The 19,487-nt window shown below is 42.6% G+C and overlaps 1 protein-coding gene across 1 annotated transcript in view; it reads left to right on the top strand.

Moving 5' to 3' along the window:
- Positions 1-19,487, top strand: part of LOC120023938 (MAM domain-containing glycosylphosphatidylinositol anchor protein 2-like) — a 207,350-nt gene that overhangs the window by 102,597 nt on the left and 85,266 nt on the right. The window contains exon 9 of the mRNA XM_038968041.1: positions 6,643-6,936. Coding sequence (XP_038823969.1) covers positions 6,643-6,936 — 294 coding nt within the window. The remainder of the gene's footprint in view (positions 1-6,642; positions 6,937-19,487) is intronic.

Here is a 19,487-nt window from a genome sequence, read left to right as displayed (position 1 = left end):
CCTCGAGAGGCGTGCTGGGAATGGACAAGGTAAATATGTTGCGTCGCTGCCTTTGGCAAAGTGGGCACTGCTTATCATAGATCAGCATCAGCTCTACCTAAAAAGCAAATACGCCACTGGTTGAGAGAAATTGTCATTGTTTTGGGGCAGAATTTAATTAGGTTTTATGTCTTGTTGCAGATGCGTCTTGCTCAGTTTATCTAAATACAGTGACTCACTCAGCCCTACCTTCAGTGAGTCAGTGTGGAAAACCAATCCCACAGCTACCAACTAACCCACGGCAACCACAACACAAACAGGTACAGGGCTGGCCCGCTCATTAGGCAGGATTAGGCGTCCGCAGATTGGCGAGGGCTCCGCCTAATCCTGCCTAATGAGCGGGCCAGCCCTGTACCTGTTTGTGTTGTGGTTGCCGTGGGTCAGTTGGTAGCTGTGGGATTGGTTTTCCACACTGACTCACTGAATGTAGGGCTGAGTGAGTCACTGTATTTAGTTTCTATTTTATCTGTCGATTCAACCAACTGTACCCACTCTATTGCGGTTGACTTGTACCTAATGAACTGCATATTGTACGTCAGCTTAATGAAATCCTCTTCTAAAAGATCATATTTTATTGTTGTAAAATAGTCTGTAAGTCTAACCATGACAATAAAACCTCTTTCGATGATGGAGGAGGCTGCTGTGAGCCCCTGTTTGTGAAATGACAATCATCATGCCTGTGGAGAATCTCATTTGCCGTGGTGACACTCATATGGCCAGACCACAAACCTTTCAGTGATGTTCAGTGTGGAGTTTCTTGGGAGAAGAAAGCACCGCGATAGGCATCAGGGCTCACACACATACAAACATGAACGCACGCTCGCACTTACTCACCCAAGCGCACACACACACACACACACACACACACACACACACACACACACACACACACACACACACACACACACACACACACACACACACACACACACACACACACACACACACACACACACACACAATCTAGGCCTGGAGGAATGCCCCTGTGTGTGGAGCCTCAGTGCCTGTCAGTGGTGTTAGTTTCTCCCCTGTGGCCTCGTGGTCTGTCAGCCTGCTAAGCCCTTTTGAGCCCCCGCAGGACAGACACAGTATATTCCTGAAGGCCAACAAACACACAAAAACACACACACACTGTCCCCACAGGGGTGAAGCTCAGAGGAGTGGCTCCACAGAGAGCGCTGTCACAGAGCAGTCGAGTGACTGGCTTAGAGCCATCACACACAGTCTCTCTGTCTCTTTCTCTCTCTCTCTCTCTGTCTTTCTCTAAAACACACTCACTTGAGCAGAGTGCAGCGTTACCATAGCAATGGGAAGTGATGTCACAGCACTCACCCAAAGAGGCCAGTTGAGTTGTTGTTTGTTTATTTTTTGTGTCATGCGTGCAGTCCTTTTGACCCCACACATATGCCTGAGCTGTATAAAAATAACAAGCAACAAACATTCCATATTGGCAGTCAGCTCACATAGCCAGGTGTCTGTTGTGGTGGTAGTGGCAGATCCCTGGAAGGCACAGCCTGGCTGCGGTACAAACAGAGGGTCCGGCCCCTGCCTGGCACTGAGGGTCTGTGGGGAAATCAACCCTTTCACTCAAACACACCTTGCACATGCATGCGAGCACACACACCTCAGCAGGCACACACAGTTCAAGATGCGTGTGCTTCTTTAACTGCCACACGAGGATGATGGCAGCAGCAGCAACAGCTCCACACGGTTACATTACGATGGCATTCTCCAGCCAAGAGCACAATCCAGCAGCTGTAACTGCCCACTGGGCTAGAGAGACGTGGAAAGACGGCCTTCATGTTGGTATGGAAACTCAGAGAATATGCCTCATGTCGAAACTCTAATGGCCTGTTGTCCAAACATGTGGCTGCATTGCCACACTGTATATTCAGAACTGGGTAAAATTAGCAAAAGGGGATAATATGCTATGAAAGTGTGTCATGGATTGGTGTTATGTGATCACTAGAGATAGTGAGAAAATGACTCTAGTCCATCTTGTTATGTACTTTGCTAGTACTTGACCATTGATAGTGGTTACTCTTTTTTTTTTACTACCCATTGTTGCAGTAATGTCCCTAGTGAAAACAAGTAATGGATGTAGTTAAATGTTGGATAAATTCTTCATCAGCGACTGATGTATGTGTTGTGGTTTAATAGACATTTACTAGTTACGTACCGTGTTCATTGTACCCGTTTGTCTTCCCATTTAAGAAGACATGGTGAAACAGGTGTTTTATTTGCTAGTCTTTAGGTTCAGACCGAACATCACGTAGATCACGTAACCGGGGTCAGAAAAAAAGTGATTTCATTCTTTCTGGGTCAGATTGACTGTTATTTCATCACTATCATCATCATACAGATTTATTGGAAGTGGAGTTTCAATATTGCTTCAAATGATTGGGTGGAATTTCAACATCATTTGAGTCCATTGAGGGTTGTGTTGAAGTCAGGAGCTGGAGCTTTGGTGTAATGTCTGAGGTTTGTTGGGTATGATTTCATGACTGGTTGGTGTTTATTGCAATGTTTATTTGGATCAGAGCTGCAAATCTGTCTCTGAGTTTAGACACACACACACACACACACACACACACACACACACACACACACACACACACACACACACACACACACACACACACACACACACACACACACACACACACACACACACACACACACACACACACACACACACACACAAAGAGGCTGTGTTTTATAGGCAGGTTTTCTAATATAACAACTTTACTGTGTCCAGCCCACTAGATTACCCCGTTGATCCAACCTGCCAGAGCCAATGTATTTTATCCTCAGCCCCAGGACACAATTGCACGCGTGCATGGACAGTACGTACACACAACACATACACACAAACACACAAACACACATACACACAGGGGAATCAATGGAGACCTCTCGGTAGGAATGTATCCTTTTACTCTGAACATTGCCCCTGTTTCTTCATTGTCCACTCACTACTGGCCCTTCAACTTCCCCTCTAACTACATATTTATAGGGACAAACTTTGTTGTTTGACCCTACTAATGGTTCTGCATCCATCACCGGATGTAGAGAGTTCAGGAATAACTTTTTGTTGAATGGTTTGTATCCTCAGAGTTTAGGAGAAGCCTTAACTGTGTGTGGGATCTGATTTTCTGGGTCTTGTTTGATCTAGATTTGTTGTTGTTGTGCTTAAAGGTAGACTCAGCGATATGACATAGATGCAGAAAGTAAACAGCATAATGGGTCAATTTCCGGGCCAACAACTTGACGCACGAGGTTCAACTTCTCTGCTGTTATCGTCAAGGGTTGAAACCGGTTAAGGGAAAAGAACTGAAAATAAATAACAAAATAATTTGAGGAACAGAACCCGAGCCGAAAACAAAAGTGATCTATACTGTTCCAGAACAGAACTGTTATTTCAAAAGCATAGGAACTGGTTATTAACATTCTTTTACATTCTGCAAAAATTGCAACAAAGCGCCTATGCAAAGCCCTCACTCTGTCACTCAGAAACGTATTCCAGCATCTGCTTGCCAGCTGGGAATCTTTGACACTGGGTGTGCGTGTGTGTGTGTGGAGGCTACCTGCCCTTCCCATCTGAAGCATGGGTTATGGTAGCCTACTGACGACACTACAAGTGTAATTCATAAATTAAGGTGAGATGTTTATTAGAGAAGAATGAATGTACTTTTTAATTCCTTACTATAGCTACCACGTTTCACATTGAATTTATTAACTGCAAAAAGGTAAGATAGGTTTTTAATTCTAAACTCAGCAAAAAAAGAAACGCCCTCTCAATGTCAACTGCGTTTATTTTCAAACTTAACATGTGTAAGTAATTGTATGAACATAACAAGATTCTACAACTGAGTCATAAACTGAACAAGTTCCACAGACATTTGACTAACAGAAAGGGAATAATGTGTCCCTGAACAAAGGGGGATCAAAATCAAAAGTAACAGTCAGTATCTGGTGTGGCCACCAGCTGCATTAAGTACTGCAGTGCATCTCCTCCTCATGGACTGCACCAGATTTGTCAGTTCTTGCTGTGAGATGTTACCCCACTCTTCCACCAGGGCACCTGCAAATTCCCGGACATTTCTGGGGGGAATGGCCCTAGCCCTCACCCTCCAATCCAACAGGTCCCAGACATGCTCAATGACATTGAGATCTGGGCTCTTCGCTGGCCATGGCAGAACACTGACATTCCTGTCTTGCAGGAAATCACTCACAGAACGAGCAGTATGGCTGGTGGCATTGTCATGCTGGAGGGTCATGTCAGGATGAGCCACATGAGGGAGGACGATGTCTTCCCTGTAACGCACAGTATTGAGATTGCCTGCAATGACAACAAACTCAGTCCGATGATGCTGTGGCACACCGCCCCAGACCCTGACGGACCCTCCACCTCCAAACTGAACCCGCTCCAGAGTACAGGCTTCGGTGTAACGCTCATTCCTTCGACAATAAATGGGAATCTGTCTATCACACCTGGTGAGAAAATACCGCGACTCATCGGTGAAGAGCACTTTTTTCCAGTCCTGTCTGGTCCAGCGACGATGGGTTTGTGCCCATAACCGATGTTGTTGCCGGTGATGTCTGGTGAGAACCTGCCTTACAACAGGCCTAAAAGCCCTCAGTCCAGCATCTCTCAGCCTATTGCGGACAGTCTGACCACTGATGGAGGGATTGTGCATTCCTGGTGTAACTCGGGGCAGTTGTTGTTGCCATCCTGTACCTGTCCCGCAGGTGTGATGTTCGGATGTACCGATCCTGTGCAGGTGTTGTTACACGTGGTCTGCTACTACGAGGACGATCAGCTGTCTGTCCTGTCTCCCTGTAGCACTGTCTTAGGTGTCTCACAGTACGGACATTGCAATTTATTGCCCTGGCCACATCTGCAGTCCTCATGCCTCCTTGCAGCATGCCTAAGGCACGATCACGCAGATGAGCAGGGACCCTGGGCATCTTTCTTTTGGTGTTTTTCAGAGTCAGTAGAAAGGCCTCTTTAGTGTCCTAAGTTTTCATAACTGTCACCTTAGTTGCCTACCGTCTGTAAACTCTTAGTGTCTTAACGACCGTTCCACAGGTGCATGTTCATTAATTGATTATGGTTCACTGAACAAGCATGGAAATCAGTGTTTAAACCCTTTACAATGAAGATCTGTGAAGTTATTTGGATTTTTACGAATTATCTTTGAAAGACAGGGTCCTGAAAAAGGGACATTTCTTTTTTTTCTGAGTTTAGTTCTGATCTGTTAGCTAGCTAGCTCGCTAATGTTTTCTCTGGTCCAACGTTAAACCAACTTGGAAGTTCAAAGAGATTCAAAGTTCCTCCATAGAAGCTGCTCCTTCGTAGGTATAATTCTGTGGGCCTAATGCATGTTATAACAAGATGCCCAGCGCTTCAAGGCAAGCTCCCTCCATCCTCTCGCTCTCTCCTCACCCTCGCACCCTACACTGTGACTGTGAGCACAGTGTGTGTGTTTGTCTTTCATTACGATTAAACATGCTGTTACTGCAAAATACAACTTGCTCTTAACAACGTTCTAATACAGATTATATCGCTTACCCACTCCACAGCAAGCTGCTCTATCCACATTGATTGATGAAGTAATTAAATGTTGAGTGAAATGTAAAAAAAAATATATATTTTAGAAGTTTAAAAAGGAACAGAAAGGAACAATATAAACCGGTACTTTTTTGGGGCTCAAACCGGTTCAGAACTTTTCTGGTTGGAACAGTGGAAGGGAATGAAAAAAACATTGGTTCTGTTCAGAACAAAGTGATTGGAAAATCATTTTGGTTTCAACCCATGCACATGCGCAGAGATTGTGTGTGGCTGTTTGAGACCGACGTCTTGCAGACAGTATATCTGCGGTGCTGCTCATGACAATGTAATTTCACTGAGTCTACCTTTAGAGATAAGTACTGACCTATCACGAGAAGTTGTGCTCACCTGGCTTACCAGGAAAACTAAACTGAATGATTTATGATGATGATGATAGTCATGGTGATGGTCATGGTGGTGATAATGACAGAGAAGGTCTCATTGGTATAGATTTGTGGTTGAAGTTCCCCTCTTTTGCCTCATGTTTAGAGAGGACAAGACCTGACTCCTTAAGTCTGATCTTATTGGAAGCAAATCTATCAGATTTCTGATGCATTTTAGTTATTGATTCCCCTCTTTGACCTTCGTTCATGACGTCTGTTTGTGCGTCAGCTCTTCATTGCATTGTCCATTGTTTTACCATTGCTTACTTACATTTAACCCTTTCTCTGCTGATCACCATGTTTGGTGAATGTTCATACTGTTCCCTACCTACTTTAATCCAAGCTAACAGCCATCACTCCAACTCTCTCCGTGGCATGGATCTCCATAATAGCAGTGTTTGTGGCCGAGACTCAACTCAAGTCATACTAGCAATGTGTGTATGTGGCCGAGCACTCAACTCAAACTCCATCAAATCCATTGCAACATGGATGCTCATTCGCTTTCCCATCCCTCCCCCTCTCCCCCCGTCGACCATTCCCCCTTACCCCGCCAACCGACTTTCTAGAGCCCCATATCAGTCCCTCCTCTGTTTTTCTCTTTCTTAGTTCCCCCCAACCTGACAGTGCCACGGGGTAAGAGCCCCCTGGTGGTTCGGGAGGGTGACACGGTGGAGCTCGAGTGTCTGGTTTCAGGGAAGCCCAAGCCCATTATCCTGTGGTCTCGGGCCGATAAAGAGGTGCCCATGCCGGATGGGAGCCTGCAGGCTGAGAGCTACGACGGGGTGCTGCGGATTGTCAACGTGTCCAGAGAGATGTCCGGCTCCTACCGCTGCCAGACCAGCCAGTTCAACGGGTTTAATGTGAAGCCCAGGGAAGCTGTGGTGGAGCTCATCGTACAATGTGAGTAGTGGGTAATGGTATGAGTCTGGAGGATTGTGTGGGGTAGGTATGTGTGGGTGGGATCGTGTGGAGGATGTCTGTTTGTGTTTGATTGGGGGTCTTCTGGTGGTTGTTTCTTATGTTTTGTGTTTCGGTGTTTGTATGTTGTGTCTGGATTGTCTGTGATCGGTTTTGTGGTAGTTCTGTCTATTTGCCTTGTTCTTAATAGCCTCATTCACACCAGACCGCACTGAATGTGTAATCGTGTATGTGCTTCTGTGCACTTACATTATGTGTGTAACAGAACATTACAGCAGCCTCAATGGATCTCATCCCTCTCTCTTTCTTTCTCTTTCTCTATCCACTCCATACCTCTCGCCCTCCCATAGCCATCCAATGTTTCTTTGAAGGGAAGGGTTTAAAATAAGTCCCATCCTCTATAGCTGCACTGTCAGGACACACATATATGCACACTCACATAGGCGCCTGAGCAATGGGGCAGATGGAGCAGATGCATCCCCACATTCAAAATAGGGGAGCAAACATATGTTTTTATAACCCCACTTTATTACCAAAATAGTATAATGATCCATTGGGCAATTTGTCATTTTCAATAATTAGTCATGTTTTGAGCTAGTCTGTATTAAATGAGATCCATATTAGATCCATATTATATGTTAAATAATAATTAACAGATGACATGTTGCACCCCCTCCCCCTGTCGCCTCAAGATTAATGGTTTTGCCGGCTGGAAAGTTTTGCTTCCCTCCCGACGCCACTGTTTTGGTTCAGTGCAGTTAGAAAGCTCTAGTTGCACCACTGGTGTTTAAAATTAATATGCACCTGCAAAATACATTTTGGTTGTGCTGTTGTATCGTTGTTTCATGTCTGATGCTCTCAGGGTGTTGTTATATATCATTTGAGAGGTGTGCACCACAAACCAATTTTGTAATTTCACTTTACCTGTCAGAGGTATGATGAGCACGGGTATGTCTGATTAGGCTTCACTGTATCACAGCATCTGGTAGAATTGAAATTGCTTGTGTCCTCTCTCCTCGCCTCCTTCTAAAAACCCATTGGAGGAGAAGGTCAGTAGGGAAGGACCTCTGGCTTTCTCATCCAATGGATTTTTAGAAGGAGAGAGGGCACGAGGAGTATTCAATTGAGGTTCTCCCGCTGACTTACAGTTGCCTTCCATCAGCCTACCAAAGTTTGCAACTTTGCAGAAAACTGCATATCTGGTAGTTTGTGGGCTGTCAATGAGTAGCTCATGAGTAGCTCAATTATATTGAACAAAAATGAAAAAGCAACATGTTGGTTCCATGATTAATGAGCTAAAATAAAATGCGCAAAAAAGCTTATTTCTCTCAAATTTTGTTCACAAATTTGCTTAAATCCCTGTTAGTGAGCATGTATCCTTTGCCAAGATAATCCATCCACCTGACAGGTGTGGCATATCAAGAAGCTGATTAAACGGAATGGTCATTACACAGGTGCACCTTGTGCTGGGGACAATAAAAGGCCACTCTAAAACTAGCAGTTTTGTCACACAACACAATGCCACAGATGTCTCAAGTTTTGAAGGAGCGATGATGATGGTGTACTTACTACATGCACATGCTAAAATAAGGAATGAGGTGGGTAGATAACTAAGTGTGTCATTGTAGCAAAGTATTTATGAACTAAAAATAATATCTCTTAAACGTTTCTTTAATTTTTGTTCTATTGTCTATACAATAGGCCATAATTGATTTTGGCCCAATAGTCCTTGCATATTTTGCCGAAAAACCTTTAGGCCTGCCAATATAAAAAATTAAAAAACGAACTCTGCATCTCTGCCCAGCCTGGCAAGAATGGCCAAATGGATCCCCAGTGGCTTTGCAAGTGTGGAGAGGTTATTCTCTGCTGCCGGCCTGCTCTCCAGGCACCACCGCATGAGCCTGAAGCCAAACTCGTGTTTCTAAAAATGAATTCTAAAAATGAATTCAAAGGTACTTAGTCATTTTTTGTTTAATTTGTATTTATTCAAAGTAAGTCACAGTCTATAATGCACAATTTATAAACTATAATGATTTACTTCAACAAAATGTGACTTGTTTCGTCACTACTTCACAGGATAGCCATTTGAACGTAAATATATTTATTTTTGTATGTGTTTTTGGGCAGAAATGCCTTCTGGAACAACATGAACTTTCATGTGCATTAATAACAAACGTGTATGCCATCTGTAAATACAAATGAAATTGTTAAAGTACGAGCCTAGTTAGCCATGGAAAAAGCAGGAACCTTCCCGCTAGCCATGATTGGCTGAGATAATGGATGAGCTCGACATGCCGAGAGATGAGTTCGGATTGGTCTGCCACGCTTCTGTCTATAACATGAGCTGGTCAGTATTTGTAGGTAATCCATTCTAACACAGTTTTTTTTTAAGATATCAAAGTGTTGCTCTCCACTTTCTGGAGGACCGAGTTTTGAAATCAGTCGAAGGCCCGGTGGAATTAGAATATGATAGGTACGGAGATGGAGAAATTCTGGCCTTTGTTTGCAAATATGAGTCGAAAAGAGAACACACAGAAGGCTGTATAAAACACCTGTCTCCGGGTTACATCTTCAAACTAAGAGCAACCATGGCATTCGTGACAGAGAGGGAGAAGTGACCATCCATGTATATGGGTAAGATAGTCTAGCTAGCTAGATTTTCAGATATTACAGGTTCCTAATTTTGTCAGAAAGCCGTTTTCGTTTCAAGTTAAAGTGTACTGTTAGGTAGCTAGCTAACGTTAGCTGGCTGGCTTGCTAGCTAACATTACATGTATGATCTGTGTAGTAATATTATTCGTATCTCAGATCCATTTGCATTGCTAGTTATAGCCTAATGTTAGCTAGCTAACATTGAACCTGGTTGGTTAGTTACTTGCAGATTCATGCAGGGTAGTAATGTTATGAGTTGGGATTATGGTTCATTGTTTAGCTATCTAGCTACATGTCTAAACAAAAGACTCCACTATGCAAGTAACCATTTCAATAGAATGTTCATCATGTCACTGCGGCAACTGTCGATAGACGTAGTTGGTAAATTCGCACTGGCTATCTACTCCGATTTCAGAGCACTCTCCTCTGAGTGTGCCATAGCGCAGAATAACTGACGAAATTAAGAAACACTCAACACCCATTGAATATGACCGGTGTCAGTAAATGTCAGCAAAAAAGTGTAATTAAATTGTTGACAGCAGCACAGTTACAGTCACCACTGGATAACATAACATTCTAACCAGCTCTGCTAAGGCGAGTAAAAGGGTCAGTTAGCTGTTCTCTCATGTGTCTGGAAGTAGCTAGCAAGCTAGACAACGTTAGCCAGTTATCTCGGGAGTTTGACTGCTGCTGTTAGGTCAGAACACTCGGATCAACCCTACTCCTCGGCCAGAGTGTCCAGTGTGCACTCTGAACACTCCGAGAGCGAAACGCTCTGAATTTACGAACTGACATTCTGACAACGTTCTGAGTTTACGAACACCCAGGGCACAGTCTGGCTCTCCAGATTGAATTAACAATTACACCCGTAGTATAAACCAGCCTTAGTCTTGAAATCTTTGGTGGTTTCGTACATGGCCTCACATCTGAATCCTTAGAGATGGGCGGACTAAGGCTTAAGAGGGTGTGAACGATGCTGAATGGGTGTAGACAAAGAAGAGCTCTCCAGTAGGTTTACCAAAACATTCAAGGGCCATTTTTCAAAGTGAGATTACAAGTTTATCAACTTTCAAAGCAGAATTACTTTCCTATTATTCCTCAACTGTAGTGTATGATATCTAATTTTCTAGCTCTGAATCTCTACTTTTATCCAATGTAAAAAACACAATTTCAAATTTTGCTACATAAATCCGAATCGAGCTGGTCGGTCACAAATGCTGACCTCTTTATGTCCCTACCATGTCGCACACTCGCAAATGCTTCACAATGTATTTCTTTGTAGGCTATAGCCTTGAAATAATTGAAATAATATAGCCTAAATGATTCTTTTTTGTTCCTTCTTCCTTCTGTCTGGCTCCTGACCTATTTAGAGTGTTTTTATGCTGTTTAATATGACATGTAGCCTATTTGAAATAACGTAAGTTTACGTTCACCTTTTCAAGTGTATTCAAATACTTTTCATTCAAATCCATATGGTTTGGTTTCAATACTTCAAAACCAAATGGTAGGTCCAGGTATTCACAAAAATAGATGGTGTTGGTTAAATTGTGATTTTAATGAATGAAGTGAATTTGGAGTGGCAGTTTTTTTCCCTGTGAGCGAAAGGAAATGCTGAGCTGGAGTGGAGCGCAAGCACCACTCCATGAGCGATGAACGAGATTTCTGACCGCTCAACTCCGCTCACATGCTCTGTAAGATATGTCACCCATCGAGCATGTTTGGGATGCTCTGGATAGACGTGTATGACAGCGTGTTCCAGTTTCCACCAATATCCAACAACTTCGCACAGCCATTAAAGGGGAGTGGGATAACATTCCACAGGCCACAATCAAGAGCCTGATCAACTCTATGCAAAGAATATGTGTCGCACTGCATGAGGCAAATGGTTGTCACACCAGATACTGATTGGTTTTCTGATCCACGCCGTTTCCGTTGCTACACCAGGTAGGCTTGTAGTTTAACAATTGTATTCATATTTATAGATGGCATAAAAGTTTGTTATTAAGGCACATGAAAGTGCACATGTTCCAGAAGGAATTTCTGCCCAAAAACGCATACAAAATAATTATATTTACATTCAAATGGCTATCCTGTGAAGTAGTGACGTGCGACATACGCCCAGTTTCCTGAAACGAGTCACAAATGTACTATCAACTTACCTTAAATGTATGTGTTGATTTGAATAATTTATGCTATAGGTTTGAAATTCATGAAAATGGACCAATGCGTCAACATCGCAATGTTGCGCAACCACACTCTTTTGCCTTACAATATCAATCAGATTAAAATGGGTCACATAATAGCTATATTAACCATCATTTTCTCATCTAATTTTAATGGGAAGGTAGTAGGATATGTTTCTCACCATTTTCCCTGACTATTCATGCCTTGCCCTATCAATCAAGTGCGCTCCAGCTGTCTTTGCCATGCCCGCTCCACGTGTCTTGATAGATTAAACTTTTATATTCTCTTCACAAACAGCAAACTCATCAGGCTTATCACATTTTGATGGCTTAATACAAGGTAATTAACCCTCAATCATAAAGATATATATATTTTAACCACTAACCAACCTGTCGACAAAAGAAAAGCTTATGTGAGAAGCTGCTCCATCAAGTCAATTGATTGAGGCATAATTCTGATTATGTCAAATATAATTTTCAAACATTGTCACTTGTTGATATTTTGCTAACATTATAAAAGTAAAATGAACTAGAGGAGACAATGGCCTATGCTTAAACGTTATTTTATTTTATTCCAGGTCATCAGTTAACATCGTGTTACTTTCGTCCCACCCGTCTCTCCTGTAAATTCTCCCAGGCTAACACCCAAGACTAGCTAGCATGATACTTGAAACCTATGCTGTCATTTAGTCACTAGATGGGTTAATAAAATGACATACTGTATGTTTGGAACCTTAAAGAACTAAACACAACTCTACAACCGAAAAACACTTCCGGGTCAGTTCTTTTTACTTACATCGCTCAAAAAACTTTTTGTGATAACTCGGCGAAACATGCTCGGACTTCGCTGTTTTTTTGCAGGGAGCTCATCCTCTACATGAGGAACATGCTGACTTTACTATGTCATTCTAGGTTCTGTCTTATCTGAGAAAATGGGCGTGTTACTTTCGCCCTGTGTTACTTTTGTCCCGTCTCTCCACTTGGCTTAATACTACATGATTAAATATGTGAGAGAAAAAATGTCTTCCCATGCTGTTTACAGGTATTTAACACCATTCTGCATTTTTGCCATCTTTTTTTCACAACATCAATTGGTTAAATCACATTTTTAAAACTTTTTCATTCTATTAAAAAGTAACAGTCCTGGCTGAACCCCATATGAGAGCGCACCATGGCCGCTTTGCGTTTACAATGCAGCCAAGCTGTGTCTGTATGCGCAGAGCCCCACCTGTTTTGAGCCCCACATTTTTAGCCTAAAATATATAAATAACACAAATATTTGTACTTTTTTGGGGGGGGCGGGGCTTGCCTGTTTTGCATGTTATTTTGGTATTAATACGTGTCACATATCAGTTTACAAACAATGTAAAAATTATATATATTATATATATATTATATATATCATTATATATATATCATTGAGTTAATAAAGCCACATACAAACATGCTCTCTTTTTTGTTTTCTTGAGTAAGGCAGCTCCTAAATGCAGGTGTTTCAGCCAAGCCCAGTGCTTTCTGTGGTGGTGGGGCAAGCCAGCAGAAAATACAGAGTGTTGCTCCGTGATTGGCTCAATGTTTGTCATTCATGGGTACTCATGTCACTGTCAAGTGAAAATTTTAGCCCTTCGGCTGCTGCCATAGAAGTGCCCATCCATGAAGGCTCAGGGTCATTGGCCACAGATAAAATTACATCAAATCATATTATATGTACAGTAGCTTTGATTGGACTGATCATGTCAACATCATACTTTCACAATCTTAGCTAGCAGTCATCATCATGAATCAAGTTGACAATCTACTGGCAAATCCTTTTTAATCCTTGTCATATGAAGAGAAATAATGAAGAGAAATTATCAGTAAAACGTATCGGTGCTCATTGGCCATTGGACATAAACATTACACAACAAGTTCGAAATCGCAAATTCAACGAGTTGTTTGGAAGGAATCAGTGACAGTGGCTGTGTGGTCCCAAATATGGGATTAAGGGATTAATTTATTTATCCTACGGTTCTGACTTGGTGTACAGGGTGGACACTGTAAGAACAGCTCATGTTCTGAATTCTGTCGCTGTATATTTCAAAAGTGCTAAACAAATAGTTATATTGACTAACGTTACGTCCGTCCTAGCTCGCTCATGAATGTCTTAATCAAAGTTATGATCCGCTTGTTGTCCGCTTATGCCGTAGTTTGTACATCTCAAATGTCATTAGAAACCACATTTGTTTTAGCAAGTCAGCCATATCAGCTATGTTTTTTTTAAAGGCAGTAAATGAGGCTGAATGAACTGTTTCGCTGCCAGACAAGGCTCTGCTGATAGCCAGGTGTAGCTGTGGTAAGGTGTTGGGACTGCTGTTGGGACAGCTTTATGTAGGCCCTAACAGTTTTTGGGCACTGTTTGTCACCGTTATAGTGCAATTAATGTATTGTTTAGTGTTGTGTAGTGGCTTTGCTGACATGCATTCAACTTAAAAAAATTTTTGCCCCACCAAGATTTACATGCTAAAATCGCCACTGCTATGCGCAAAATGAAAAAGTACAGGATATTTGTAACAGGATAAAACAGCTCTGCTGTTTCCACCCTCATTGCATCAAATATTTATGCTGCTGAGACAAGTTTTAAACATTTTCATGGTGACACTGTGACAGCGCAAAAAAATAAGTAAGACGGACGTCGAAACTCAATCTTTAACCAGAGATACTATAAAACTATTTGGTAGAATTTGCTTTGAATAATATACGTTTTGTCTTGAAGACGTTTTGTCTTGCTTTGACTCTATTGTTCCATAGGCCAACATGTACTTTTGTGGGGCACAACAAACCGAGCTAAGCAGCACACAGTTCTTCTCTCTAAATTCCCTTTCCCCTCTGTCTCACTCACTCAATTGGGTGTCTCACTCACTCAATTGCCTTCCGACCGCTCCCTCTATACATGCATCCTGAGGGCGCACACATGCTCCCATTAGGCCTACATAAATAAATGCCTATAAAATGTATCTAACTGATGGGATACACAAGCTACATTCCTTGCGAAATAACAACAGTTTTATCACAAATTCAAAATGGACTGGTTGATTGAAGTAGGGAAATATGTGTTCCAACAACGAACTGCAGTTTTGGAATAATTACGTCCTGTCTATTTTCCACTTTGACTACTTGCAAACTGCTAGTGCCATTTAGAACAGGTTAGCCTAAGGCTAGGCTATAACCACCCTACACATAGACAGGTTCCACACTGAAAACATGCATAAACATTAGTTTGATAAAGACAACAAGCATATTTTGATCAGAATCTGTCACGATCGTTATAATGAGTGGACCAAAGCGCAGCGTGATCTGGGTTCCACATCTTTTATTTATAGGTGAAACTCACAGCAAAACAAAAACAATAAATCTCAAAATGAACCGTGAAGCTAACAATAGGGCTAACAGGCAACTATACATAGTCAAGATTCCACAAAGTACAAAGGGGAAATGGCTGCCTAAATATGATCCCCAATCAGAGACAACGATAAACAGCTGCCTCTGATTGGGAACCATACCAGGCCAACATAGATGTATAAATCACCTAGATAACCCACCCTAGTCACACCCCGACCTAACCAACATAGAGAATAAAAAGCTCTCTATGGTCAGGGTGTGACAGTACCCCCCCCTCAAAGGTGCGGACTCCGACCTCAAAACCTGACTCAATAGGGAAGGGTCCGGGTGGGCATCTACCGTCGGGGGCGGCTCCGGTGCGGGGCGAAGTACCCACTCCGCTCTCAGATACGTCATCTTCCATGGCGGCTCTGGTGCGGGGATCGTTGCCGGAAGCTCCGGACCATGGATCCTCGCCGGAGGATCCGGACCGTGGCTCGTCGCCGGAGGAACCGGACCGTGGATCGTCGCCGGAGGAACCGGACCGTAGATCGTCGCCGGGGACTCCAGACCGTGGATCTTCGCCGGAGGCACCGGACCGTGGATCTTCGTCGGAGGCACCGGACCGTGGATCTTCGCCGGGGGAACCGGACCGTGGATCGTCGCCGGGGGCACCGGACCGTGGATCGTCGCCGGGGACTCCGGACCGTGGATCATCACCGGGGACTCCGGACCGTAGATCGTCGCCGGGGACTCCGGACCGAACACAATGGCATTTTATCGACGGCAATTTGAATGCACAGATACCGTGACGAGATCCATTGTCATGCCATTCATCCGCCGCCATCACCTCATGTTTCAGCATTTTAATGCATGGCCCGATGTTGCAAGGATCTGTACACAATTCCTGGAAGCTGAAAATGTCCCAGTTCTTCCATGGCCTACATACTCACCAGACATGTCACCCATTGAGCATGTTTGGGATGCTTTGGATCAACGTGTACGACAGCGTGTTCCAGTTCCCGCCAATATCCAGCAACTTCACACAGACACTGAAGAGGAGTGGGACAACATTCCACAGGACACAATCAACAGCCTGATCAACTCTATGCGAAGGAGATGTGTTGCGCTGCATGAGGCAACACATCTGGTGGTCACACCAGATACTGACTCGTTTTCTGATCCACGCCCCTACTTTTTTTAAGGTATCTGTAACCAACGAATGCATATCTTTATTCCCAGTCATGGGAAATCCATAGATTAGGGCCTAATGAATATATTCCAATTGACTGATATTCCTAATATGAACTGTAAGTCAGTAAAATCTTTGATATTGTTGTGTTCATATTTTTTGTTCAGTATAATTTTCGTTGTTGGACATAAAAGACTGTAAATTCATCAGGAAATCAGCTCAAAGTGACTTTAATTTAGGAAATCTGTTCCCAAGAATTCCCACGCATAAATAGAGCGGCATATGTGATTGTATCCCAATGTAGGCTAATCAAGGTTTGAAATTATTATGTATTTGGCAAATACTTTATCCGTTTGGGATTCTTGCAGTTCATTTGCAGTGTACACATTTTTTATAACTATGTTCCACCACCCCGACCATCCGCTCAAGGAAAAATTGTCCCCTGGCTGAATGTAATTGGGGACTCCTGTTGTAGAGAGTGAGGTGAGGTGAATGATCTTCATAGCGGCTAAATCCTTTGTTTACCGTTTCAGGCACTGCATCAGTGCGGAGCCAAGCCCAACCACTAACCTTTGATATGTGTTGTCTGTCATCAGCGTTATAATCACAATCAATTCTATGACAATTGGCTGTTTAGTCTTCAAAGCACATAAGAACTTCATTAATGTTCCTCACAGAGCCAACTCATTGATGACAACTCAGATGTGATGGCCATGTCAAAATAATACCTTAAAAAAAAGGAACAAAAATTAAATGTCCCCTCTTCCCCAATAACTGTGGTCACTTGAGTTCCTACTCCATCATACTTCCATTATAGTCATGTTGTGATTGATTACTTGTTCTATAAAGGGTTATTACGGTGTGTTCCATATACACACCTAGGGCGGGTTTCCTGGATACAGATCAAGCCTGGTTTTGGACTAAGGAGCACTTTCAATAGACAAAATCTCCTGTTTGTGATTATCTGGTCAGTGAGTATTTTCTTGGCTTTAGAGGGAATAAGTACAGGAGTTTTGATTGAACATGTGAGAGTCAAACTAACTAACTAACTGGGCCATGTGAGAAAACAATGGGGATTCGAGCCATGGAAACTTTAAAGCACCAATAACAATAGAATTTATGGCACACAGTCACAGAATCAACCCTTTCCCTAAGTTTTCCTATTTCCTATAATCACTTGCCAGAGAAACCAACCGTATGCATTCACCCGGCACCATGCATGGATTGCTTTAATTTCCCTCATTCACTCGTTCTTTTTTCTACTTTCTGAAAAACTTCCATCTCTGTGAATGAGTGATACTGCTTTGAATCCCAGTCTTTGATTTTAAATATTCCATTCAAATCTACATTAATGAATACAAAATGAATACTAGCGGGAATAAATTAGCCTTCTGCTAATTAGCCGTTAAGCCATCTTAGAATGTCACATCTTTAGGAGAAGTGGGGTTTCAATGGAAGGGAGTACAGTACTGTACTGGAGCTAAGGGGCTGTTCTGAAGCCTGTGGTGTATGTGCGAGTGCGTGTGCGTGTGTGTGTGTGGATGGGTGCCTGCCTGTCTGAAAGAAAAAATCTTCACAGGGGGAATCCATATTTATGAACTGAATACAACTATTTTTAGAACACAAGGCCAGAAAGAAATGTGGGCATTTATCTATATGCCAACTGTGCGCAACAATGCCTAATTTATCCTAACCATTACAAATATATCCTAATTGCAAATTCAGTCAATAATAAACAAGTGCCATTTTAAAATGTATTTATTGAATCCGCAATATCAACTGGTTATATTATATTGTTGAACACAATCATCAAAAAGGCATTAACCTCAGCAGTGGCGCTTGATTGTAGAAGCCTATGGCTTTTATTAATTTAGCCCTTATCACAGTAAAAACACACAGATTTTATAGTAAAAAAACATTATGTAATATTACAGAATAAAATATAACAGAATATTTTTCCAAATGAAAAATGGTTGGCCGAGTGGAGTGACACGGATTTTGCATCTGGAACAATTATTCTCAGTGACAATAAAAAAACGGGTTCAATCTGGCGAGTTGAAAGACAATTTTTTCAGGGTTACCAACCAAAATCGATCTACTTTTGACAAAAACTTTACATGATACGTTTACATATATTTGTTCAGTCTACAGTGCATTTGGAAAGTATTCAGACCCCCTTGACTTTTTCCACATTTTGTAATGTTAAAGCCTTGTTCTAAAATTGAGCAAATTGTTTTGTTTTTCCTCATCAATCTACATACAATACCCCATAATGATAAAGCAAAAACAGTTTTATCAATTTTAGCAAATGTATAAATGTAAAAAAACAGAAAAATCACATTTACATAAGTATTCAGACCCTTTACTCAGTACTTTGTTGAACACCTTTGGCAGCGATTACAGCCTCGAGTCTTCTTGAGTATGACGCTACAAGCTTGGCACACCTGTATTTGTGGAGTTTCTCCCATTCTTCTCTGCAGAGTGGTTGGATGGGAAGCGTCGCAGCACAGCTATTTTTAGGTCTCTCCAGAGATGTTCGATCGGGTTCAAGTCCAGACTCTGGCTGGGACACTCAAGGACATTCAGAGACTTGTCACAAAGCCACTACTGCGTTGTTTTGGCTGTGTGCCAAAACAATCCTGACTAGTCTCCCAATCCCTGCCGCTGAAAAACATCCCCCCAGCATCATTATGCCACCACCATGCTTCACAGGGATGCTGCCAGGTTTCCTCCATACGTGATGCTTGGCATTCAGGCCAAAGAGTTCAATCTTAGTTTCATCAGACCAGAGAACCTTGTTTCTCATGGTCTGACAGTCCTTTAGGTGAAAGTTGGCAAACTCCAAGCGGGCTGTCATGTGCCTTTTACTGAGGATTGGTTTCCGTCTGGCCACTCTACCATAAAGGCCTGATTGGTGGAGTTTTGCAGAGATTGTTGTCATTCTGGAAGGTTCTTCCATATCCACAGAGGAACGCTGGAGCTCTGTCAGAGTGACCATCGGCTTCTTGGTCACCTCCCTGAACAAGGCCCTTCTCCCCCGATTGCTCAGTTTAGCCGGGCGGCCAGCTCTAGGAAGAAACTTCTTCCATTTAAGAGTGATTGAGGCCACTGAGTTCTTGGGGGCCTTCAATGATGCAGAATTATTTTGG

The sequence above is a fragment of the Salvelinus namaycush genome, chromosome 29 (genome assembly GCF_016432855.1).
Source record: "Salvelinus namaycush isolate Seneca chromosome 29, SaNama_1.0, whole genome shotgun sequence".
NCBI lineage: Eukaryota > Metazoa > Chordata > Actinopteri > Salmoniformes > Salmonidae > Salvelinus > Salvelinus namaycush.
The sequence above is the reverse complement of the archived record's forward strand: the minus strand, read 5'-3'. Positions and strand labels throughout refer to the sequence as shown.